This window comes from Artibeus jamaicensis, unplaced genomic scaffold (assembly GCF_021234435.1).
Source record: "Artibeus jamaicensis isolate MK-2021 breed Jamaican fruit bat unplaced genomic scaffold, CSHL_Jam_final contig_3126, whole genome shotgun sequence".
Classification (NCBI taxonomy): Eukaryota; Metazoa; Chordata; class Mammalia; order Chiroptera; family Phyllostomidae; genus Artibeus; species Artibeus jamaicensis.
In genome coordinates, this window is record NW_026521723.1 from 10,999,711 (window position 1) to 11,025,284 (window position 25,574).

At 40.3% G+C, this 25,574-nt stretch overlaps 1 protein-coding gene across 2 annotated transcripts in view; it reads left to right on the forward strand.

Annotated features, from left to right (window-relative positions):
• SIDT1 (SID1 transmembrane family member 1) overlaps positions 1 to 25,574 on the forward strand; it is a 103,809-nt gene that overhangs the window by 66,142 nt on the left and 12,093 nt on the right. For both annotated transcript variants that reach the window (XR_008391145.1, XM_053663140.1), the window contains exons 10-17: positions 5,490 to 5,533; positions 15,257 to 15,328; positions 16,716 to 16,861; positions 17,585 to 17,658; positions 18,658 to 18,724; positions 20,214 to 20,287; positions 21,220 to 21,343; positions 21,542 to 21,659. Coding sequence is in view for 1 of the 2 variants with exons in the window: in XM_053663140.1 (XP_053519115.1) it covers positions 5,490 to 5,533; positions 15,257 to 15,328; positions 16,716 to 16,861; positions 17,585 to 17,658; positions 18,658 to 18,724; positions 20,214 to 20,287; positions 21,220 to 21,343; positions 21,542 to 21,659 (719 nt within the window). In the remaining variant the exon portion in view is untranslated. The remainder of the gene's footprint in view (positions 1 to 5,489; positions 5,534 to 15,256; positions 15,329 to 16,715; positions 16,862 to 17,584; positions 17,659 to 18,657; positions 18,725 to 20,213; positions 20,288 to 21,219; positions 21,344 to 21,541; positions 21,660 to 25,574) is intronic.

Sequence of the window (25,574 nt, forward strand, 5' to 3'; positions counted from 1 at the left end):
GCACCAGAAGGGCCCAATTTGCTTGTGGGAAGTGGCAGAGGGGACTGAAATCTGAGAGAGAGAAGAGCAAGTGCCATTGTTCCCTCTCTGACCCAGCCCCTCCATACAGTATCACAGCCCAGCAACCTGGGTTGCCCTACCCTGGTGAACACTTTAGGCTCCACCCCTCATATGTAACAGGGGTGACCAGACCAAAAAGTTATGGCTCAAACAGAAGAACAAATCAAAGCCCCAGAGCCAATAATTTTAAGTGACCAAGAGAGTAGCCAACCTATCAGATGCACAGCTCAAAACACTGGTGCTCAGGATGCTCACAGAACTGGTTGGTTTTAGTCACAAATTAGATGAAAAAATGAAGGCTACACTAAGTGAAGTGAAGAAAAATGCACAGGAAACAAATAGTGGTGGAAGGAAACTGGGACTCAAATCAATGGAGTGGATCAGAAGGAAGAAAGAAACAACCAAACAGAAAAGAATGAAGAAACAAGAATTCAAAAAAAATGAGGAGAGGCTTAGGAACCTGCAGGACATCTTTAAACATTCCAACATCCGAACTGTAGGGGTACCAGAAGGGGAAGAGGAACAGCCATCAGTGGAAAACTTATTTGAACAAATAATAAAGGAGAATTTCCCCAATCTGGCAAAGGAAATAGACTTCGGGAAGTCCAGAAAGATCAGAAAGTCCCAAAGAAGGTGGACCCAAGGAGGTACACACCAAGGAGGAGGCACATCATCATTACATTACCCAAGAGTAAAATGAAGGAGAGAATCCTAGAAGCAGCAAGAGATAAGGAGATAGTTACCTATGAAGGAGTCAGACGCCTTCATAGGAGTCAGTCCCATCAGACTATCAGCTGATTTTTCAAAAGAAACCTTACAGGCAAGAAGGGGCTGGAAAGAGGTATTCCAAGTCATGAAAGGCAAGGACCTACATCCAAGATTGCTCTATCGAGCAAAGCTTTTGTTTAGAATGGAAGGGCAGATAAAGTGCTTCTCAGATAAGGTCAAGCTCAAGAAGTTCATCATCACCAAGCCCTTATTATATGAAATGTTAAAGGGACTTATCTAAGAAAAAGAAGATTAAAAATATGAACAGTGAAAGGACAGCAAACTCACAGTTATTAAGAACCACACCTAAAACAAAAGCAAACTAAGCAGACAGCTAGATCAGGAGCAGAGCCACAGAAATGATCACATGGAGGGTTAGCAACAGGGGAGTGAGAGGAGGAGAAGAGGGAGAAAGTACAGAGAATAAGGAGCAAAGACCGTGGGGAGAAAATAGACAGGGGGAGGGCAAGAGTAGTGTGGGAAATGTAGAAGCTAAAGAACTTATGACACATGGACAGGAACTAAAGGGGGGGGAATGTGGGCAGAAGAGGGTGTGCAGGGTGGAAGGGAATGAAGGGGGTGGGAAGGGGACAACTGTAATGGCATAATTAATAAAATACATTATAAAAAATTTAAGCACAAAAACTTCAGTGGCATACATCAACAAATATTTAAGTTGGCTCACAAATCTATGGGCCAGCTGGACTGGGCTCAGAGGTCTCAGCTGAATGTGGTCATAGAATGCAACCAGCTGTCAGGTCTTCTGGAAGCTGGCTCTCCAGACCACCTTCGGCTGCCCTTGGTCTCTCCTTCCACAGGCCAGCCATGGTTTATTGCATCTACAAGTGAGAAAAGGGCCTCCTTAAGATATAGTCTCAGAAGTGGCACGGTATTACTTCCCCCTCATTCTGTTGGTCAAAACAAGTCATGAGGCCAGTCCAGATTCAAGAACTAAAGATACAGACTCTGCTCTAGCACAGTTCTCATTTATGTTTTTTTCCTTTGCTCCCTGGATACTGCTTGCCTCACCCCAGCTTTGTAAATCATAGAACTCCTCTAATGAAAAATTTTATCTGCTCCAAAACCTGGGGCAATTGTGAGTAAAGCTTGTTAATACAAACACACAGTCCAAACATAGCATCTTCTATGAGGCCAAATAATTGTTTGCCAGTTAATATCACTAAAATTGTTCTAAAAACAGACTTCACTAAAGTCTCATTGGCAAACTAGAATAGTTAGACCAAATTATAAGTGCTCTTCTTTATGATACGTGCATTTTTCATTCAACAAACACTTAGTTACATTTCCTATGTGCCAGGGCCTGTCTTAGAGGTTAAGGACACAGTGGTGGGAAAGACAATCTGGAGTCCTATTCTAATAGAGCTTATATGGTACAGAGAAATGTAGAAGCAAGCAAGCAATTAATAAAGAAAATAATTTCAGCTAGTGACAGGAGAAGAATAAAGACTCTGATATGCTAGAGAATGATTTAATTGGGGAAGCTACTTTAGGTTTGATTTGTTCAGCAAGAAAGACCTGTCAGAGCCAAGATTTGAATAGCAGGAAGGAGCCAGGGATGTGAGGATATGGGGAGAGAGTGGTCCAAGCAAAAGAGCAAAAGCCTGAGGCAGGGATGGATTTTCTGTATCTAGGGATAAAAAAGGAATGAAGAGAAAGCCCTCCATCAAACATACCAGGATCGGGGGTGTGCAGTGTGCAACTTCTAGAGTCTCCAGCTGGAAGTAAATAAGAGTATACACCAAAGCACAGGTGCATCTAGCCCCCACCCTTTCTCCTCCTCCATTCCAACCTCCCTCACATCCAAAAGGGAGGCTCATTTTGGGGAAAAGGGTAATTCACATTTTCATTTTTGATAGAAAGTTTCAAATGATATACATAGTTTTTTTAAATAATAACTTTATTGAGGTATAATTCACAGACCATAAAATTCACTCTTTTAAAGTATACAGTTCAGTGGCTTTTAGTATATTCACAGTTGCACAACCATCACCACTATCTAATTTTCATTACCTCCAAAAAGAAAGCCCTGTGTTCACTGAGAGTACAAGCACAATATACAAAAATCAGTTGGGCTTCTATACACTAGCAATAAACAATTCAAATATGAAATTAAAACAGTTTCATTTATAATAGCATTAAAATAATAAAATACTTAACAATATATTTAACAAATTAAATATAAGACTTCTACATTGAAAACTAGAATACATCCTTGAAAGAAATTACAGAAGATCTAAACAAATGGAAAGATGTCCCATGTTAATGAGTTGCAGGGAAGACAATATTGTTAAGATGGTGTAGTACACAGCAGAATAGATCCCAAAAGATGTCCATATCTCAATATCCAGAATCTGTGAATATGTTACATGAAAAAGATTTTGCAGATATGATAAAGTTATGGAGATTATCCTGGATTATCTATATGGATTTAATGTAATCAAAGGGTCCTTATAAAAGGGAGGCAAGAAGGTCAAAGGCAGGAGGAGATGTGATGATGGAAGCAGAGGTTAGAGTGATGCACTCTGAAGACAGAGGAAGGGGCCATGAGTCAAGGAATGCAGGTCACCTCTGTAAGTTGGAAAAGGCCAGGAAATGCATTCTCCCATGGAGCCTCCAGAAGGAATACAGCCTTGTGAGATCTTGATTTTAGCAACATAAGACTTATTTTGGAATACTGACATACAGAACTGTAAGATAAAAAATTCATATTATCTAAGCCATTCAGTTTGTGATAATTTGTTACAGCAGCAATAAAACTCATGACAATACTCCCCAACTTCACCTAGAGATTCAACACAATCCCAATCAAAGGCCAAGTTGTTTTTTTTTATAGAAATTGACAAATTGATCCTAAAATTCATATGGAAGTGCAAGGAACCCAGAAAAGGTTAAACATTCATGAAAAAAAAAATAACAAAGCTAGAGGTCTTACACTTCCTGATAGCAAAACTTAAAGCCACATAAGGAACTGGCACTGACATAAGGAAAGAGATGTAAATCAGCTGAGAGTTCAGAAATAAACTTTTACATTTATGATCATTCAATTTTGACAAGGATACCAAGACAATTAAATAGAGAAAGGAGATTCTTTTCAACAAATGGTATTGAGACAACTGGGTATCTGCAAGAAAAAGAATGAAGTTGTACCCCTACCTCATACCATATTAAAAAATTAACTCATAATAAATCAAATATTTAAATATAAGAACTAAATCTGTAAAACTCTCAGAAAAGAGCATAAGTATAAATCCGAATGACCCTGGATTAGGCAATAGTTTCTTAGGCATGACAGTAAAAGCACAAGTAACAAAAGAAAAATAGATAAATTGGACTTCATCAAAATTAAAAATTAGTGTTTTAAAAAGATTTTATCAAGGAAGTGAAAATACAACACATGAAATTGGAGAAAATGTTTTTAAATGATATATTTGGTAATAGACTAGTATCCACACTCTACAAAGAATTCTTACAACCCAGTGCTAAAAAGAAAACTGACCCCAGGTGAAAATGGGCAAGAGGTTTGAATAGACATTTTTCCAAAGAAGATACATGAATGGCCAGTAAGTATACAAACAATGTTCAGTATTATTAGCCATTTTGCATTTCCCTGAATGCAAATTAAAACTACAATAAGATTTTACTTCTGTCCAGTGGGATGGTTATAATTTAAAAATTTTAATGAAAAATGTCAAGAATTGGTAAAGTTGTGGAGAAACTGGAGCTTTTGCATTGCTAGGAGGAATGTAAAATAGTTGCTTTGATGCTGCTATGAACACAGTTTGGAAAAAAAAAGTTGAATATAGAGTTACTTCATGCCCAGCATTTCTGTTCCTAGGTATATGCCAAGAGAATTTAATACATATATTCACACAAAAACCTGTACACAGATGTTCATAGAAGCATTATCCATACAGCCAAAGGATGGAAAAAACCAAAATGTTCCTCAAGTATAAACAAATGATTATGGTATGTTCATACCATGGAATATTATTTAGCCATAAAAATGACTGAAGTATTGATTCATAGATGAACCTTGAAAACATTATGCTAAATGAAAAAAGCCAGTCAAAAAAAGACCACATATAGTATAACTTCATTTATACAAAATGTCTAGAATAGGTTAAATTTATAGAGACAGAAAGGGTACTAGTGGTTGCCAGTGGCTGGGAGGAAGGCGAACAGCTAATAGGTTTGAGATTTCTCTCAGGGGTGATGAAAATGTTCTGGAATTAGGCAACGGTCGTGGTTGCACAACTTTGTGGACATACTAAACTCATTGAATTTTGTGTATTAAAGTGTATGTGAATTATCTGAAAATAAGTGACTCTGAATAAATTCATGAATTTGTGTGTGTATGTATATACCTAGGGGTAGGACTGCTGGATGATACGGTAACTCTCTGTTTAACTTCTTGAGAAACTGCCAAACTGTCTGCCTAAGTGTCTATAGCATTTTACAATCTTACTAGCAATGTATCAGAGTCCCAGTTTCTCTACATCCTAAGGCCTATTTTTAAAAGATTCTAGCAGACAAATTTGCAATACATTCTAGAGTGGACAAAGGTAAATGCTGAGATTTTCACTACCTTTAGGACCATGTATATGTGGGTTTGGTTTTTTGTTTTTTTTTTTTTTTTGCAGGTTTCAGAGAAAATCCATTGATGGAAGCTTTGGTTCCACTGATGGTAAGAAAATCCCTGGTTTGAAATCAAATTGGTGTCATGTATATGGTAACACTCCCACTCGGTACTTCTTTTGTCTCTGCTTTTGTAATTTCCAGACCCTCCCTTAATTCCTAACTTGCAGAGTAGTAGAATCTGCAGTCTCTGTACTGAAATGGAACTCAGTGAGAACTAATTTTTATGATGGATAATTACTGACACGTGGAACTCACACTGAAAACCTTTTTGCTTGGGGTGTCCCTTGCAATTGCCCAAAGTCCGTTTGTCAGGCATTCATCTTTCTAAAAAGTTTGATCTTTTCTAGGATGTAAATTGTTTCTAAGTTTCTTATCTGAAAGTTGATTTGTGAACAATATTAAACATTTATTGTGTTAACTCTAATCTGGGGTTAACTTTTCCCAAATTGAGACACTTTTTGTTAGTGTCTAGAAAACTGAAATATTTGAGACTAGCAAATATTATAATGAGTATGATAACTTTGAGAAATCCAGGATAATTGATTATTCAACCATAGTAACATGCCCTTTCCTCCACTCTGACAGCTTGAACAAAGGAATTTCATTGCCTAAACTTTTCATCAAAACTTTTTTCAAATGAAATGTTTCTATTTTTTTAATTGAGTTATATAAGATTGTATAAGTTTCAAGTATACAACATAATGATTTGGTATTAGTATATTGTGTAAAATGATCACAAGTCTAGCTAGCATTCATTACCACACATGCAATACACATATTTTTCCTTATGATGAGAACTTTTAATGTCTACTCTCTTAGAAACTTTCAAATGTAAAATACAGTATTATTAACTATAGTCACCATGCTGTACATTAATTACATCCTCAAGACTTAACTTATTTTAGAACTTGGAGTTTGTACCTTGTGTATATGTCCTCATTTTTGAAAAGCCTACATCAGCATAAGTTATATGGTGCTTGTAAGCTATTTGCAGAGAGTGATCATTTAGAAAAGGAATGAAAAATGGAGGCTTGATTTTTAAGTCACAAGCAGCAGATGTTTAGTTTTGTGTTTTCAACACTTAAATGAACTCATGGAATCTTAGAAAGACACAAACTGAGCCCCAACCCCACCCAGCAAGAACTCTTCCCCCTGCTGCTGCTCCTACCTTCCTTTGACTTCTGTCTTCCTTACTATCAGCATATCTATTTTTCCAGCCTCCCAGGCGATTTTTTTAAAAATAGCATTCAACGGCCAATATAAAGACTGTAAAAGGACACCTGCTCTACTGTCATTAAAATGCTAAATACTACTTTCTCTTTTATTCATAAAATGTTTAAATAAATTTGTCTTGTCTCTGAATCTCACCTTCTTTTCTCCAGTGCTCCCAGGTTTTGCTCTTAGTTTAGGTTTAGCTGAACTTAGAAAACCTGATTGGTTGGGTCCCATTGGATGCTGTGTGAATAAATAGTCTGTTATTTTTATTGTACAAGTGAGGTCATTTTATTATTGTATGATAATTAAAGGCACACCATATTCAGAAGACTCTCCTGAATAGTGAAACATAGGTGGACAGAGCTGAGACTTGAGCCAGATGATTGAGTCCAAGATCCAGAAGCCTCTGAAAACTAGCCAAGAGCTAGAGAAGCCCTTCAGATGGCAAGAAGAAATGAACAAAAGAAAAAAAAAGGAAAGGATAAAGATGCGTCAATTAGGTTCTATGAGGCTGCAAGTAACAAGAAAATATATCTCAACCACGCCTAAACCACAATGAAGCCCCTCTCCCTGGAAGCTGAGCAGAAGGCTGGGCTGCAGGGCTGACAGAGGCGGGTGGCCGGTCATTTCCCCTCCATCCCCCTGGCTCTGCTTGGCTCACAGAGCAGGTGGTGACATGGATCAGGTGTACACCCTCACCTGAAAATGGCCAGGGGAAGTACTTTTTCAGAAGCACTTAGCAACTTAACCTCATTTTATTAGCCTAGAATGACTTTTATACTTATTGTTAAACCAGTCACTGCAAAAGAATATGTTTATCTACAGATCCATCAAGCCTACTTATAGAATTAGAGTGAGGTCATCTTTTGCTAAGACCAGGGTTCCTGAAACTCAACATTAATTGACATTACAGGCCAGATGATTCTTAGCCGTTTGGGGCTGTCATGTGTATTGCAGGATGTTTAACATCTAACTGCATCCTTCATCTCTACCTACTGGAACCCAGTAGTGTACTTCCTCCCTGACAATTAAAATGTCTCTAGACATTGCCAAATGTCATCTTAAGGGCAGAATAAGTTCTCTACCCGCAGATAAGAATCACTTGACTTAAATATGTGGGCTGCCAGGCACAGATGAGGATACCTGAACAAAATACCAGCTTAGTTAGGGAGTAGGAAATAAGAATGTTCACCACACAGGGAGAGAGAGAGAGAGAGACATTGATTTGTTGTTTCACTTATTTATGCGTTCATTTGTTGATTCCTGTATGTACTCTGCCAGGGGATCAAACCTACAACCTTGGCGTATAGGGATTATGCTATAACCAATTGAGGTACCCAGCCAGGGAAATATTTAGATGATTTAAAGCAAGAGCAGAGAGGATGGAGACTTGACTTGGGGTGGTAAACACACAATACTATATATAGATGGTGTGTTGTAGAACTGTGCACCTGAAACCTGTATAATATTTCTAACCAGTGTCAGCCCAATAAATTTAATAAAAAGGGATGGGGGAGGCTTATAGTGATGAACAACAATGACCACCACCAAAAAAAAAACCAGGAGCAGAAAAGACAAGCTCTACCCAAGATGAGTGTAACAGTGGGGTTACAGGAAGTTCAGTGAAGCTCACAGGCCAAGAAAAGCCTTGGGGGCCGATTGCACTCTGTTTTGGTTAGGTTGTGACAGGAAGGCTGCTTTGGGAAAGAAAACCCATTGACTCTTCTGTTCTTGTTTTTCTTTGGTGTGTCTGCAGTTCTTTAAGTTGCATTTGAAAAAATGTCAACATTGGCTCCAGCTATTCTAAAAAGAGTAAGAATTAATTTTAAATTTCATGGGATGAAAAAGATGAGACCTTAGAGCCAGGTGAAGTGGAAATAGTGTTGGTAAAGAGCTTCTTCAGACCTCCAACAGACATTTCGTGTGGTATGAATGGTGTGTTCTCCATTCATCACTTAGTACTTAAAACAGTGTCCTCTGCGGTGATCTGAGGAGTACTAGGAAAGGCTCTGTGCTCTAAAAAGTTTCCTCCACTGGTGCCACCAGTGGAGAAACCCACATTTCACATCATTGTTAAATACTTTGCATGGAAATTCAGTTACCACCTGAGAAGAGAGACGAATGAAGCATCCCTCACAAGCTGTGGGGCCGTGTGAGCTGTCACCGTCTCCTGGGGTACAGCGAAAGAGGTCACATTTTCAGTTGTGAGAGCTTGAAAAACGTGTCAAGTTTGGATATTTAAGAACCAAATGGCCAAGCACATCCTTCCCTGGAAAGAGCCATTATAGAACTAGCCTCTCAGCAAAGAGCAGTGTCCGGGAGGGAATAAAACAAGCAGTGCGTTGAGTTTGGAGGAGTCAAGGAGCAGGAGCCATCACCAGGCTCTGGGGCAATGGGTCTCTAATACTAGTCCTGACTCTCTACTCTTCTTTTTCCAAATGCCCTTGACTTTTCCTGCCCAGTTTCTTCTTCAAGAGAAATGTTATATCTCCCTCCAGAGATTAGTGGTTGTCTTCATTTTCTCCTCAACTTTTGAAACAAAACATGGAATTAGTTGGGGTAGGTAGCCAGCTGGCATAACAATGGAATTTCATGGCAGCTGGTTCACATTATTTCTGACTCCCTCTTCATCTTCCAACATCCTGAGTTCAGAGACAGAAAGAGACAGGATAGTTATAAATATAAAGTCTCTGAAAGTTCTAAGTATGCTCAAAATTAAATGAAGCTTTTCCCCTCACATAGAATATTTAACATAGAAAGCAAGCAAGAAAGCATATCCTATTCTATTTAGTAAAGTAGACAGATGGCAAGGGGTTTGTGCTCAGAGAAAAACACACCAGAACACATTTCCTCAATTAGATAAGCTCATTCACAACCTTATATGTGTGCTTATTTCCAGCCAGAACATGTTGGTCTGTCCTATGAAATAACATTTTTGTATTTAAGACTTCCAGCGAAGATGGAGGTGTAGGTAGATACACCGTGCCTCCTCACACAATCAAAAGAAGGACAACAAATTTAAAGTAAAAAAAAAAAAAAAAACAGAGCTGTATGGAAGTCCAACAACCAAGGAGTTAAAGAAACATTCATCCATACCAGTAGGAGGGGTGCAGACTTGCAGCTGGGGCAGAGAGGATGCACAGTAAGTCAGTCACTGGAGAACCTGGGTGGACAAGGTGTCAGCTGGTGGACTAGGTGAGGCAGCAGCTGGTAGAATGGAAGGTCTCACATTTGCATGCAGATAAACCACGAGGAAAAACTGGGGGCAAGACAGGCTTCACAACCCAGGGTTCCAGTGTAGGTAAATAAAGCCTCAAAAACCTCTTACTGAAAAAACCTGTGGGGCATTGCAGAGATGGGAGAAACTCCCAGGCTCACAAAAGAGTTCGCTGGAGAAACCCACAGGGCCCTAGAATGTATACAAAGTCACCCACCCAGAAATAGAGCACTAGAAGTGCCCAAATTGCTTGTGAGTAGCAGAGGAAGTGACTGAAAGCCAGAAGTAATGAGTACCAAGCAAACAGCATTGTTCCCTCTCAGATCCCTCCCTCACAGACTGCACTACAATGCAGCCTAGTGGGTTGCCTGACCCTGGTGAATGCCTAAGGCTCTACCCCTTACTATGTAACAGGCACAGTGAAACTAAAAAAAAATATGACCCAAATGAAAAAAACAGATTAAAGCTCCAGAAAAAAATACAGCTAAGTGATGAAGAGATAGCCAACCTATCAGATCCACAGTTCAAAACACTAGTAATTGGGATGCTCACAGAAATGGTTGAGTATGGTCACAAAATAGAGAAAAAAGTCAATTATATGAAAAGTGAAATAAAGGAAAATATACAGGGAACCAACAGTGATGGGAAGGAAATTGAACTCAAATCAAGTTTGGAACAGAAGAAAAAAATAAACATTCAACCAGAACAGAATGAAGAAACAAGAATTAAAATAAAAAAAAAAAAGGAGGACAGTCTTAGGAACCTTTGGGACAACTTTAAACATTCCAACACCTGAATCACAGGGGTACCTGAAGGGGAAGAGGAACAGCAACAAGTGGAAAACTTATTTGAACAAATAATGAAAGAAAACTTCCCCAGGTTGGCAAAAGAAATAGACTTCCAGAAAATCCAGGAAGCTCAGAGAGTCCAAAAACAGTTGGACCCAAGGAAGCACACACCGAGGCACATCATAATCACATTACCCAAAATTAAAGAGAAGGAGAGAATCTTAAAAGCAGCAAGAGAAAAGAAGACAGTTACCTACAAAGGAGTTCCCGTAAGACTATGAGCTGATTTCTCAAAAGAAACCTTACAGGCAAGAAGAGGCTGGAAACGTATTCAGTCATGAAAGGCAAGGACCAACATCCAAGATTACTCTATCCAGCAACGCTATCACTTAGAATGCACGGGCAGTTAAAGTGCTTCCCAGATAAGGTCAAGTTCAAAGAGTTCATCATCACCAAGCCCTTATTATATAAAATGTTAAACGGACCTATCTAAGAGAAAGAAGAAAACCAAAACTATGAACAGTAAAATGACAACAAACTCACAACTATCAACAACTGATCCTAAAAAAAACAAACTAAGCAAACAACTAGAACAGGAACAGAACCACAGAAATGGAGATCATATGGAAAATTATCAGTGAGGACAGGGAGGGAGAAATGGGGGAAAAAGTACAGGAATAAGAAGCATAATTGATAGGTAGAAAATAAACAGGGGGCAGTTAAGAATAGTATAAGAAATGTAGAAGCCAAAGAACTTACATGTATGACCCATGGACATGAACTAAAGTGGAAGAATGATGGTGGGAAGGGGGTACAGGGCAGAGGGGAATAAAGGAGGGGAGAAATGGGACACCTATAATAGCATAATCAATTAAATATATTAAAAATATTTTTGTATTTAAGTCTGCTTTTGAAATACCATAAAATTAAGTATAAATATAGCTTGCCTTCTGGGACCATTGATCATATTTGAAGTTTGTGAGAAAATCCTTAGGGTTTCACATTCTAAGAAGCCTTAGACATAAGAAAAACTATCCAACGTTGATCAATCTTATATTTAAATTGTGCCTATAAAAGTCTACAGAGTAAAATCATTTATGTGATGGCAGTTGTATTGTACATGAAAATCTTGATGCTCTTCATCATCACAGAACCACTGGTGTTGCCTCAGAATGGATAGGGTCTATGACCACATCAAAAGCACATCAGCCTCAATTATGAGCCAGAGCAGAGTGCAGAAGTTGGTGATACATCCAAGTTTGAACTGGCTTTTTCTTTCTAATTAAGTTGTCACTTCACAAAACAGTGGGTTTTCCCCCTCACTTGCTTTGCTTTTAGTTTGTGTGTGTGTTTTTTCTCTTTTGATTACATACACACAAAAACCACCGGTTCCCACAAAACATTTCTACCTCCTGCCACAAGTGACCACAAGCATCTCATGTGCACACTTCTATTTACCTGTCAGAGGGCTTCCCAGTAACACCAAAATGCCAAAAATTCTGGGTTTTATTATTTTAATGTCATTCTTCAATTACTGTTTGCACATTTAATATTTCTTAAGTTAAATTATAAGTAAGGGGCAAACATTAATGGTTAAAAATAGGGAGCTTAAGCTTGAATAGAAAAATATGTGAGACTGAGGGGAAATAGAAATATAAAAGCCTACAGATAACCCATAGAGATAAGACCAGTATGGTGATTTTTGTGACTTCCTGCAATGAACCAGACAGAAGACACAAGCATGGCTGAATAGGGAATCACTGGCAAGCACGTCAGCCAATCTAAAAAGCAAAGTTTGAAAAAAAACAAACATTAAAAGCAAAGGTTGTGCTTAGATACTTCTTAAAAATATGAGTTCATGGGAATGGAGATGTATATGAGCCTCCACTTCCTTGTCTCTTTTGAGAGGTATTTTTGAGCACTCCACCAAAGTAACATGCTTACTGTGAGTCACTCATATTTTGAAGAAAAACGTTTGTATTTTTTTCAATGAAGAAGATAAATTGTAACTGAGAGCGATATGGTAAGCCAATATCCCTCCAATATCTGAGTCCCTCTGGGCAAATTACTGATCTTGCAGTTACTCCTTTTTGTTGTCTTTAAAATGGTGATAATGGTAGTACCCACCACAGAGGGTTGTTAAAAATTTTAAAATTTTGTAAAGAACTCAAAAGAGTGTCTGACACACAGGAAGTTTCCAGTAACCATTAGCCCATAGTAGTGATGGCAGTATTAGCAGCAGTCGTGGTGATAATAGTATTAGTACTTATTTTTTTATTTTTAAAAAATTGATTTATTTTTTAGCCTCACCCAAGAACATTTTTTAATTGCTTTTAGAGAGAAGGGAAGGGAGAGAGCGAGAAAGAGAGGAACAATGACATGAAAGAGAAACATCAATTGGTTGCCTTCATACACACGCCTGGACTGGAAATCACACCTGCAACCTGGTTGGGTGCTCTGACGAGGAATCAAACCCATGATGTTTCTGTCTACAGGACTACACTCTAAGCAACTGAGCCACACCAACTAGGGCAGTATTAGTATTTGTTATAGTCAATAGCAGCAGCGACAGAAATAGCAGCAGAGCACCATGCTGCAACTATGACCAAAATTGCCCTAGGTCAAAAAAGTCAAACTACACATCGTCTTCACATAACACTCTTATTTTGCTCAAAAGATCTAATTTTTCATACTTAAGAGTCTAAAAGTCACCTGTTTCTATGCCTTGAAGTTGGATAAAAGGTATAGATGGTGCTGATCCCTGTTACTGTAAGCTCAAGAATAGCCAGGAAACATCTATTTTCTTTATAATGATAAGAAATATATCAAAGGATCTCCAAGCCTAGAAACAGTGCCAGGGAGTCTGCATTCTGCTTTGCCTGCCAAGAATCCTGCATTAGCCCCAAGGTGTTGCTGTCCAGCTGAGCCATTGAAGTGAGGAAGGAAATTGAGTCTCCAAGGCCATCAGATTTGTGTCTCATCACCTGGCTAAATATTTTGAACTTGGAATTTAATTATTTTTCTTCATGGATGAAATGAATAGGCAAAGAAAAGAGAAACATGTCAAACCTATAAAGTTGGCTTGCAAAACTGTGAATGTTTTTACTGCCCACAGTGGAAATGAACAACTGGATGAAGAGAGTTGACGGTGACGAACGATGAATAGTTTGAGATTTTTTTGTTCTTTTACAAGGGTTACACACTGCACCATTAATATAGACTACAATGAACTGTGTTTTCAATGAAGAAATAGAAATACATTTACAGTGAGGATATTAAAGAATATCCTCAGTTATGTCTCATCACTGAAAATATATTTCCCTGCAAGAGACTGACAAGTGAACTCCCTGTATTGTAATACATACAATTTCAACTCTCAGAAAGAAAATATTGATAAGAAATTCCCACCAGCCCCACAACATACCAGATGCTTGGCCAAGCTCAGGAGGCACTGAAGGAACATTGTCCTGCGTCGCCACAGATGAGCATGGCTGCTGGAAACGGTGGTGCCACATCAGGGCCAGAAACTGCCTGGATACCTGCTGAGATGTGATTTCTGCTCTCTGCTCAGCTCTGCCTACCGCTCACAAATGGACAAATTTAATGGGACAATGCCTTGACTAACAATGAGTGAGAAAGGCGGGAGATCTTTTTCCCTGATGCTTGTGGTGTGGTGGCTCCTGATGGCCTCCAGACTCTCAGAGAAATGAGTTCACTCTCCTTGTTACAAGGAGTACCTCACTGGAAAAGTTTGAGGAGCATCTTTTTAGAGACTTTTTTTAATCTCATAGACAACCACCACTTGGCAATAGATATACGTATTCTACCTCCTGAATACCTCTCAAAATATCCAATGTTCATGCACAGCTTTAATTCATGTTGTCATTTATTGCTCCAAGGAGTGCAGCAATTTCCTTTCTATCTGGGCTTCTTCTGCCTATACTGAGGGTACTGCTAGCTGCTATAACAAATAAACCTCCACATGACAGTGCCTTAATCACACATTTGTTTCTGATGATTTTGTTCAGTGGTGGCCTTCCTCGCAGTGATTTCAGGACCCATGCCCCTTTGTTCTTGGGATTCTGCAGTGCTCTCAGGCGAGAATCAAGAACTTTTCTCTGAAATGCCACATAGTGAATATTTTAAGCTATGCCAGCCATGTAGCCTCTGTCACAACCACTCAACTGCCATTGTAGCCAAAGCCACCGTAGACATATCCAAATTCGTGTGACTATATTTCAATTAAATTTTATGTATGTACACTGGAATTTGAATTTCCCAGAATTTTTACCTGTCATGAAATATTATTTTTTCTCTTGATTTTTCCTCCACTAGTTTAAGAATCATTGTTGATTCAAGGGCCATACAAAATCAGGTGGCAGGCAGTTGGCTTGCAGGCCATAGTTTGGTAACTCCAGTATTAGAGTGAAAAGAATATCAAATTTAAAATATTGTGCCCTGATAACTCAGTCCACTTAGAGTTGTGCCGTGTTCTTTTGTTTTAGCAGCTGGACTAAATTGTTCTCCTCTTTGCCTTTCTTTTTTGCAGACGCTGGAACGATGGCAGTGTCCCATCCCATTGCTGCCAGCACTCCTGAAGGGAGCAATTATGGGGCAATAGGTATTTCCTACAAGCCCGCTCATGGAAGTGTTTTCTAGTTCCCCAGAGAGTAGGATACACAGGTCCTCTAGCCACTAATAACTACGAGACTGGGAAGGCAGTCACCACATAAGTTTGCACTGTCTTTACAAGATGAGTTGGTTTGATGATCTGGAAGGTTCCTTCCACCTTTAATGTTCTCCGGTTCTGTTATTCTATTTCTTGGGTCTGCTAGCTACACTTGAGCAGAATTCCCTGCAGTGGTTGCCATCAACTTCCAAGGCCCCCGTGGGGATGTTGTCATACCCAGCCTGATGACGTCAGGACTGAAAGGCGTGTCACGGCCCGATGTAAGGAAACCCAACCTCAGTCGACCAGTTGTTCTATTCTCAGGTTTCAGTGGAGTGAGGGAGATCAGAAGACTAAGGCCGACATGCCCATGCACACGGCGAAAGCCTGACGGTCTTTCCTTTTGGCTAACTTCATGACTGGACCTGCTCACTGCCTCCAGTCACTCACATGGCCCCCCTCAGTGTTCATTAGGTGCCTGAAAGGAACAGACCTCCTAGCCCCTCTGAGTAGCAGTGCCTTGCTGCTGCCATGCACTGCCGTGATGCTTGTGGCCCTGTGAATGGTGACATTCCCCCTTCAAAATGTCAGCGTAGAGGGACTGGGAATCCTGTGTTCCTTCCCTCTTATTCTGTAACTTTAAGAAGCATCTGGGCTCAGTGCAGGAGACTTATTTCTGGCTCTGCCAGAGCAGGGCTTATTTTTTCTGTTTTGTTTTGTTTTTTGTTTAACTATCTGAACAGAAGAAATAAAGCAGAAGGTAGGCTCAGCTCGTGTGTTCATCGAGCTGCACAAATTCCCATCTGCTCTGGGAAACATTCACGGGAACACAAGGATTCTTCTTCCTGAGAACATTCATTATGTAACCCTAGACGCAGCCTGTGGGGGATTTCTGTGTATAAATACTTCATGCACAAGCCACGTATGAATGCTGGATATGAGTGTGCTTACGCATACATGTGGTAGATGTGATACATAACTATATGCATTTGTATGTATATATTTATGTTCATATTTTAAATATGAAACATGAAATATAGCATATTATCTTTGAGCCCAATAGTGAACAGAATAGATGTCTTAATATCAAATGTCGTTATTATTCTTAGTATGTATTCAGCTCTAGAAATAGACAATTTAAGTATAAAAATAGGAGAAGAAGTAAATGAAAAGTTTATTGAGGAGGAGTTGAGAAGAAAGTAATCACTCCTGTGTTGTAAGTAGAGTTGGTTTTTACTAACATTTTTAAGTGTGAGTCGGCACTGTGTTTTTGCAGAGAAGAATGGACTCCCCGGGTTCTTCTTGGCTTGGGAAGGCAGATGAGCATTCTCTGTTTCAGGCGGGTCAAGCTCCAGTCCCGGCAGGCAGACGTCCTCCCCTGAGCGGGGCCAGCCATGCCAGTCAGACACGGACAGCTCCGTGGAGGAGAGCGACTTCGACACCATGCCAGACATTGAGAGTGACAAGAACGTCATCCGGACCAAGGTACCTCTGCCTGGCGTTGTTCTCTGAGAGGCCGTAAAGTGTGGCAGTTAAACACAGCGTTGGCAATGCCTTAGTTTCCTTTGTTTTTTTCTCTTTGGGAGAAGTCGCATTTCCCAGAGGGCTTTTTGGGTAAAGCATAACTATAGACTAAAAGCAGTACTCTAATTAGCTTTTCTTTCTGGAGGAAAAAAAAATGAGAGCATTAAAACACCCTCAGGGTCTGAAGTGACAGCTTGTGGACAATAAAGGAGGAAGGGATCCAACCAGATGGAAGAAAAGACTCATTGAGGGGTAGACCTGGAAAAACTTTCTGGTTCTGTGATATCACCCTTTAGGAGTAAAGCTTTTTTCTTTCTGGTGTATATTTATTATGCTGTGTCGCACCCAGTAAGGGGGATCAAGGTGAGTGCACGGCTTCAGTCCTGCTGTTCCCAGACCACCACGTGGGCATCTCCAAAAACTGGGAAACCAGCTCCTGAGATGTGAGAAGCCTGTGGCTCCCACTCATCTTTCCACATCAGCCAATCCTTAATATTCAAGGGAAATACTAGCGTTTTTATTAAGGTGTCCTGAGACAAGCAAAATTAAGAGAAAAATCTTGTTAAATGATTTTAATCCCTAATAATGGACTGAACTGAAATTTGCAGAGCTCTCCTTTGTATCTTGTGCAACAAAAAAAAAAACAAGTACAGTTTTGCATTCGCTTTGTTTTTTGCTTCCCAGGTATTCCTTTACTTGTCAGATTTGTCCAGGAAGGATCGGAGAATTGTCAGCAAAAAATATAAGATTTATTTCTGGTGAGTAGATGACCAGGAGGGCCATAGTTACCTTTATTAAAATTTAAATTTTCATTGTATAAGGTAGTGTCACTTATATCACAGGTTTCAGTGTTCGGTGGGGCGCAGGTATAGGTGTATCAAGGGTCCCTGCCACATTCCACAGGAAAAATAAAAAGAAACCATAAAAGGCAACTGGCCCTAACTTAATACAAAGGAAAAATAAGAAAAGTAGTGGACTTGCATGTGAATAGGAAACCCACTAAATCCTCCTCCAGAAAGCTATGTAACAGTGACATCAATGTCACCACTATTAGCATGAGACGTGCTAAACCTCAGCCATCTGCTCATCTCCTCACCAGGCCTTGCTCTTGGAAGAACCAGTGATTGCAGGGACTAGATGCCTAGAGCATCTCTGAGGAGCTGAAAACTACCCTGGGAGACAATACTACCAGCCCATGACAAATAGACTTGTGATGGTCTGTTTGTCGTGGAACCACATGCAACCTCTCCCTTCAAGCTGAGAGGCTGGGCTGCCTGGCAGGGACCCTCCTTCTTTCCCCTCAGAACGCCCAGGCTGACACTGTGACAGATCTTCCCATTCTTTACTCTTCTCAATTCTTGCCCCTTTAATCGGATACAGATATTAGAGGAAGATGAGGGACAATGGGGAACACGTGGAATTTCATAGTGGGACCTTCATTTTAGAACTAAGGAATCGAAGAGAGCCAACACCCCTTCATGTGATCCATCTCCCATCACTTACATTCTGATCACTTTTACTCTGACAGCATCCTTAAGAGATAGGTTCTCATTAATAATGTGGTTAAGCCAGAAGCTGGTATTATTTACACTGTTTTACAAAGGACTGGGGAAATGAGAACCACACTATCAGTTTCTAACTGCCTCTGTGGGTTGACTGGGGAGTTATGGGGTGAAAGCATTCCTTCTTAAAAGCGTGAATGAAGATTTCATTGTCAGGTTGGAAATGACTACCTCTGGCTCTTTCTGCCCACACAGGAACATCATCACCATCGCTGTGTTCTATGCACTACCTGTGATCCAGCTGGTCATCACCTACCAGACAGTAAGTGCTGCCCTGGGGCCCACCTGAGCCTTCACACTGTGCAGAGAGGTCTTTGCTGTGATGCACAGAGGAAGGTATAACTTGGGATCGGTCCAAAAATTAATTTCCCATTTGGGTTCTAATTGGACTTCTCCAACATTTTATCTTCGACTGACCTTTAAATCTAATTCCCAATTGTTTTATCACAAAGGGATCTGGGACCACTTGTATTATTTTTGTCTACCAGTCTTGCATTCACTCAGTCATAGCATCTATCGGTTGTGTTTATTATTTACCAGTCTGAGTTTTTGACCATCACGGGGCAATGAGGGAAGTAAATAAAGTTCCGGAAGGAAACAAGGAAACCGGATATCTCATGTAGCCTCTGTCCTCTCACTAAGGGGAAGTGTTTTTTTGTGAAAGTAAAAACAGCTTCATAAAATTAATAAAATGTTAAGTTAAAAGAAAACAAAATAAAATAAACAAACAAAAATAATCACTGAAACAGCTCGAGAATCCCTACCACCCCTTCACAGAACCCAAGGGCCCAGGCCACTTAAGTGACCTCTGGCATCTATTCCACATGAGAAGCCCGTTCAGAACAGCACGAGGCTGAAGGGGTTTCTACCGCAGTGGCTCTCAAACCCTGCTGTGGATTAAAATCATCTGGGGAACTTTTAAAAGTCCTGGTGTCCGAGCTGTGCCCCACAGCAGTAGATCAGCATCTCTGAGAGTGGAACTAGGCATCAGTATCAATTAAGCTCCCCGTGATTCCAGTGTGTAGCCAAGTTTGAAAGCCGGTAGTCCAATACTATTTGGCCAATTTTATAGTGATTGCATGATGCAGACAAGGACTTTATGAGGCCTGAATACCACAGTTTGTAATCTAAATACTCTCCGAACACTTCGGGGCCCTGTGAGGAGACATAGGTGTGCTGTGGTCTGGGCAGGTTCTTAATGCTGGAGATGGCGATGATTGTGGGAAACCGACCACCATGTCCTCACGTCTGCCTGTGTGTGGTAGTCATTTCCACAGAGGATGGGAAGCCATTCCTCATGAGACAGCTTCCCCTCCTCCCAGCATTCGCCTGGAAACTAGGACACATCATGACTGTCCTAATAGGCACATCCAGTGAGCCTGCTTTTATCATGAGAATAAAGGAAACATACTCAGTTGAACTGCACCTTGAGGCCATATAATGAGGAAGACAGAATATTTCAACTCAAAGCAAAATGGTAGCAGTTTTGTGCACCTGAAACCGTATACTTTTGTTAACCAGTGTTACCCCAATAAATTTAATTAAAAAGAAAAGTAAATACCTGAAGGAAGTGTGCCTGAGCCGTGTAAAGGTGGAGGATGGTGACCCAGCCCTGATGAGAAGGGGTACTGGTGACAGACACTAAATCGCTGACAGTGTATCATCACTGGGAGCAGGGCTTGGGAGTTGTGATTCCAGGCTTGGCTCAGGGGATGGAGGAAAACTGCATCTCCTTGCTCTTGATTTTGCAGGTGGTAAATGTCACTGGAAACCAGGACATCTGCTACTACAACTTCCTCTGTGCTCACCCCTTGGGTGTCCTGAGGTAAGTGCAGTCCGCGGATTCCCCATGAGGCTTTCGGAAATGCCATTCTGTGTAATGCTGTGATTTTGATTTTTAAAAATGCTAAAAACATCTGTGGGTAACCACCCCAGTCGTGAATAAAGAGGAATGAAATCAAGAAGGTGAGACTAGGTATGCTTCTCTCATCCCTGGATTATTCCCAAGAATAATCAGCCGAGGTGAGGACAGGGATGTTTTTGAAAACATCAGGTCCCTAGTTGTGATGACATTCTTCCGTGGGCCTGAGCTGCTACCACGTGCAATCCGTTAAACAAGCTCATGAGCAAGGTGGCATTCTTATCATTGCCCCCCTTATTAGGTGAAGATGAGAAGACTCAGGTGAGGATTTGCTGAAGGTCCCTCAGCTATTCATGATGTGGGAACTTGAACCCACACTTGCTGACCCCAAGACCACACTGTAGCCACCAGAAGCAGAAAGAGCATGTGCCTAGAAGTAGGGAGCTTTGCTCCTTGTTCTAGAACTGAACTAGCTTCAGTTTCCTGAATTAAAGCCACGGGTTGTGACCAGCTAATGCTTTTTTCTGAAATTCATGTCTACAGAGCTGAGTGTTGACACATTACATGGGTCCATTTTTGAGAATTCCCTCTCACAGTGTAGCCAAAACACTCGGCCAAACTGCCCATCTTTGGATTCATTCTGTGCCCATGCCATTGGGGCCAGAGAGGATGGGAGGGTGTCAGGGCACCCTGAGAGGAACAAACACCTTACAGACTAAGCATCCTAAAGTGAAAGGTTAAAGATGACCTCTGGTGATTTCCCAGTCCTGGAATCTTATGAAAAGGCTAGCAGTGGAAGACACGAATGCTCACTTCCCTCACTAATTCGTGCATTCATTCTTTAAATCTCTTTGATTGCCTGACTCTGTCATGTTCTCTCTTTCTTATTCCTTCAGTGCCTTCAACAACATTCTCAGTAACGTGGGACACGTGCTCCTGGGCTTCCTCTTCCTGCTGATAGTGTTGCGCCGGGACATTCTCCATCGAAGAGCCCTGGAAGCCAAGGACCTCTTCGCCATAGTGAGAAGAGGGTGGGGAAACTGGAAGTGGGAGCTAAGAAGGGTTATGATGCCTATCGCAGTCTGCGAAGGGGAAGGACATCTGGCCTGATGGTAATGATGGACGATAATGCTTGAGGCCAGAGGCATGGGCTTCTAGGTTCTGTGGCTACGTCACTCACTGGTATCTTTCTATTGACCAGACTTTCTCCTTTTTCAGGAGTATGGGATTCCCAAACACTTTGGCCTCTTCTATGCTATGGGCATCGCGCTGATGATGGAAGGAGTGCTCAGTGCTTGTTACCACATCTGCCCTAATTACTCCAACTTCCAATTTGGTAATCAGAATGCACATTAATTACACAGACTTCAATTAGAGGAATCTGATCCTGGGACTCTTCCAAAAATGCCAAGGTCATACATGCAAGAATTAAATGACATTTTACATGAGCTAGAGTGATCGGAGGGCACCTCAGCACAGGACGTGGTTTTCACATTGTGTACCTTTTTTATCTCTCTGACCACTTTTCAGACTAGAAAACCCTCACCACTGAGAGACGATCTCATGGCTAGATCTTCAGGTGGGCCATGGGCTAAGCATTAGGCAGCAAGTTGGACAGAGCTCACCAACAAGTTTCTGGAAAGGTCCTCCCGTGTAACTTGGCCTACTTCAGCAGTTAGATTGCTTTGTGACGCATGCAATAGAAAAGCCAATTCAAATTGAGTTAAATAATGAGGACATTTATCAGCTCACCACCTGAAACTACGGAGGTGGAAAGGACTAGTGGCTCCGGCTCCTCCTCTCACATGCTGCCTTCATGCTCAGGCTACCACGGAACTCACAGTGGCAAATAGAGCTGCAGCAGGTCTGGCTTCCGGTCTCCACTCCACATTGTCTGGAGGACACAGCAAGCTGGCTTCCAGGAGCCTTCATTTAAGAGCAAGGAAACTTCTTTTCTAAACTGCTCCCAAATGATGCCCCCTCACACCTCAATAGCTGAACCAGTCATGAGCTCATCCCAGACTCATTCTCTGTGCTGCTTAGCTCAGGCCTGAGTGGCAACAAAGGCGGCATTACCTTCAGATCAGTGGGACCCACTGCTGGTACCAGGGATGGGGTTAGCCTTCCTGGAGCAAATTGGCTGCAAGGGTGTGAGTTTCCGAACTGAAAAAAAGGCTAAGAAATTTGAGTTAGTACTGAGATGCTGTCAGGAAGGAGGAGGGTGGAAGAGCTGATGCTGGGAGTGGGCAGTTAACAACGCCCTGCACAGTCAAGAATAAGGATGTTTAAAGTGGTCATATTTATGTTTGTGCTCTAGCCTCTGACTGGTAACTGAAACACCACAGAAATTCTCTGTCACATGTTAATTCCTTAAAATTACAAAACACTTTTAATAGGGAAAACTATACAGAACAGTATTACTCACCACCCTGAATGAACAAAACCCAATATTTGAAAATATTTGCCTTAAACCTACTTTTTAATAAATAAAATATTGTGTAAAGTTAAAGTTCTTTTTTGAACTGCTTTCCAAATTTATTCCTCTCTTTCCTTCCCCAGAGACAACTATGATTAAATTGGCATTTATTCTCGCAGTTCATTTTTATAGTTTACTGCATTTAGAGTAAATTGATATTAATTTACCACAGTGTGTTCTGCAACCTTCTTTTCTCATCCAACAATATGTTTTCAAGATTTATCAATATCGATCAAGGACAGCTAGTTCATGCATTTTTATTGTATTTTTTCCCATTACCATTTAGCCCTCTCCTCCCCCACAGACACCACACTGTGGTCCATGTCCATGAGTCCTTTTTTCTTTCTGCTCAATCTCTCTGTATCCTAACCTCCCCCTCCCCTTAGCTGCCATCTTGCTCTCTATCTATGAGTCTGTCTTTATTTTGCTTTTTAGTTCAGTTTGTTCATATGAGTGAAATCACATGGTATTTGTCTTTCTCTGACTGGCTTATTTCACTTAGCAAAATGTTCTCTGGGTCCATCCACATTGTTGCAAAGGGTAAAATTTTCTTTTTATGGCCAAGTAATATTCTATTGTGTAAATGTCCCATAGTTGTTTTATTCACATATCTACTGCTGGACACCTGGGCTGCTTCCATATTTTGGTGATTGTAAAAAATACTGCAGTGAACACAGGGGTGCTTATGTTCTTTCAAATTAGTGCTTTGGGTTCCTTCAGACATATTCCCAGAAGTGGGATCACTGGGTCAAAAGGCAAATCCATTTTTAATTTTTTGAGGTATCTCCATTCTGCTTTCCACAGTGGCTGCACCAGTCTGCATTCCCACCAACAGTGCAAAAGGGTTCCCTTTTCTCCAAATCCTTGCCAGCACTTTTTGTTTGTTGATTTATTGATGATGGCTATTCTGACAGGTGTGAGGTGATATCTCATTGTGGTTTTAATGTTCATTTCTCTGACGATTAGTGACACTGAGCATCTTTTCATGTTCACTGGCCATGTGTGTGTTCTCTCTAGAGAAGTAAAGACCTCTTCGCCATAGTGAGAAGGTCCGTTGCCCATTTTTTAATTAAGTTGTTTGGGTTTTTGGTTTGTTTGTTTGTTTTATGGTGTTGAGTTTTGTAAGTTCTTTATAAATTTTGGACGTTAACCTCTTATCGGGTGTATCAGTGAGTATGTTCTCCCATTCTGTGGGTTGTCTTTTTATTTTGTTATTTTCCTTTGCTATGCAAACACTTTTCAGTTTGATGTGGCCCCATTTGTTTATTTTTTCTTTTGTTTCTCTCACCTGGGGAGGTATAGGTGATAAAAAATTTCCATGAGAAATGTCCAAGATTTTTGCTGCCTATGTTTTTTTTCTAGGATTTTTATGGTTTGGATAACATTTAAGTCTTTAATTAATTTTGAATTTATTCTTGTGTGTGATGTAAGAAGATGGTCTAGTTTAATTTTTCTGCACGTATCTGTCCAATTTTCCCAACACCTTTTATTGAATAAACTCTCTTTACCCCATTGTATGTGCTTGCTTCCTCTGTCAAATATTAATTGACTATAAAGGAGTGGATTTACTTCTGGGCTCTCTATTCAGTCCCATTGATCTATGTGTCTGTTTTCATGCCAGTATCATACTGTTTTGATTACTATGGCTCAGTGGTATATAGGTTCATATTAGATAGTGTGATTCCTCCAACTTTGTTCTTCTTTATCAGGATCACTGTTGCTATGCAGGGCCTCTTGTGTTTCCATATAAATTTTTTAAATATTTGTTCTAGTTCTGTGAAATACCTCATTGTAATCTTGATAGGAATTGCTTTGAATCATAGATTGCTTTGGGTAGTACAGACATTCTAATGATGTTAATTCTTCCTATCCATGAGCATGGTATGTACTTCCACTTATTTGTATCTTCTTTAATTTGTTTCTTCAGTGCCATATAATTTTCCAAGTACAGGTCTTTTACATCCTTGGTTAGGTTTATTCCTAGGTATTTTATTCTTTTTGAAGCAACCGTAAATGAGATTTTTTTCTTAATTTCCCTTTCTGTTATTTCGTTATTGGGAAATAGAAAGGCAACTGACTTCTGGATGTTAATTTTGTATCCTGCTTCTTTGCTAAATTCATTTATCAGTTATTGTAGTTTCTTGGTGAAATTGTTGGGTTTTGCTATGTATAGAATCATGTCATCTGCAAATCAAGACAGTTTTACTTCTTCCTTTCTAATTTGGATGCCTTTTATTTTTTCTTCTTGTCTGATTGCTGTGGCTAGGACTTTCTGTACTGCATTGAATAAGAGTGGTGGAAGTGGACATCCCTGTCTTGTTCCCGATCTTCAGGGGAACACTTGTAGTTTTTGCCCATTGAATACGATGCTGGCAATGGGTTTGTCATATGTCTTTTATTATGTTTAGGTATGTTCCCTCTAATCCCACTTTGTTGAGAGTTTTTGTCTTAAATGGGTGCTGGATTTTATCAGTTTATTCATTTTTAGGAATTGTCATATTCTGTACAAAATATACGACAGTTATCAATTCCTCTATTGAAGAGCCTTCAGGTGTTACCAATATTTTGCCGTTACAGACAGTACTGTAATGAACATCCTATGTAGTTCTGTGTACCTGTGAGAGAGGTTTCTGGAATACCTGAAAAACCTGGAAATAGAATTTGGAGTCACCTGCAGTGGAAGATATGCGTCTTCCATTTTACAAAAAACTGATGAGTTTCTCTCCAGAGAATTAATTCCCACCCCTGATAGTTGTGCGAGATTTCCCACTTCCC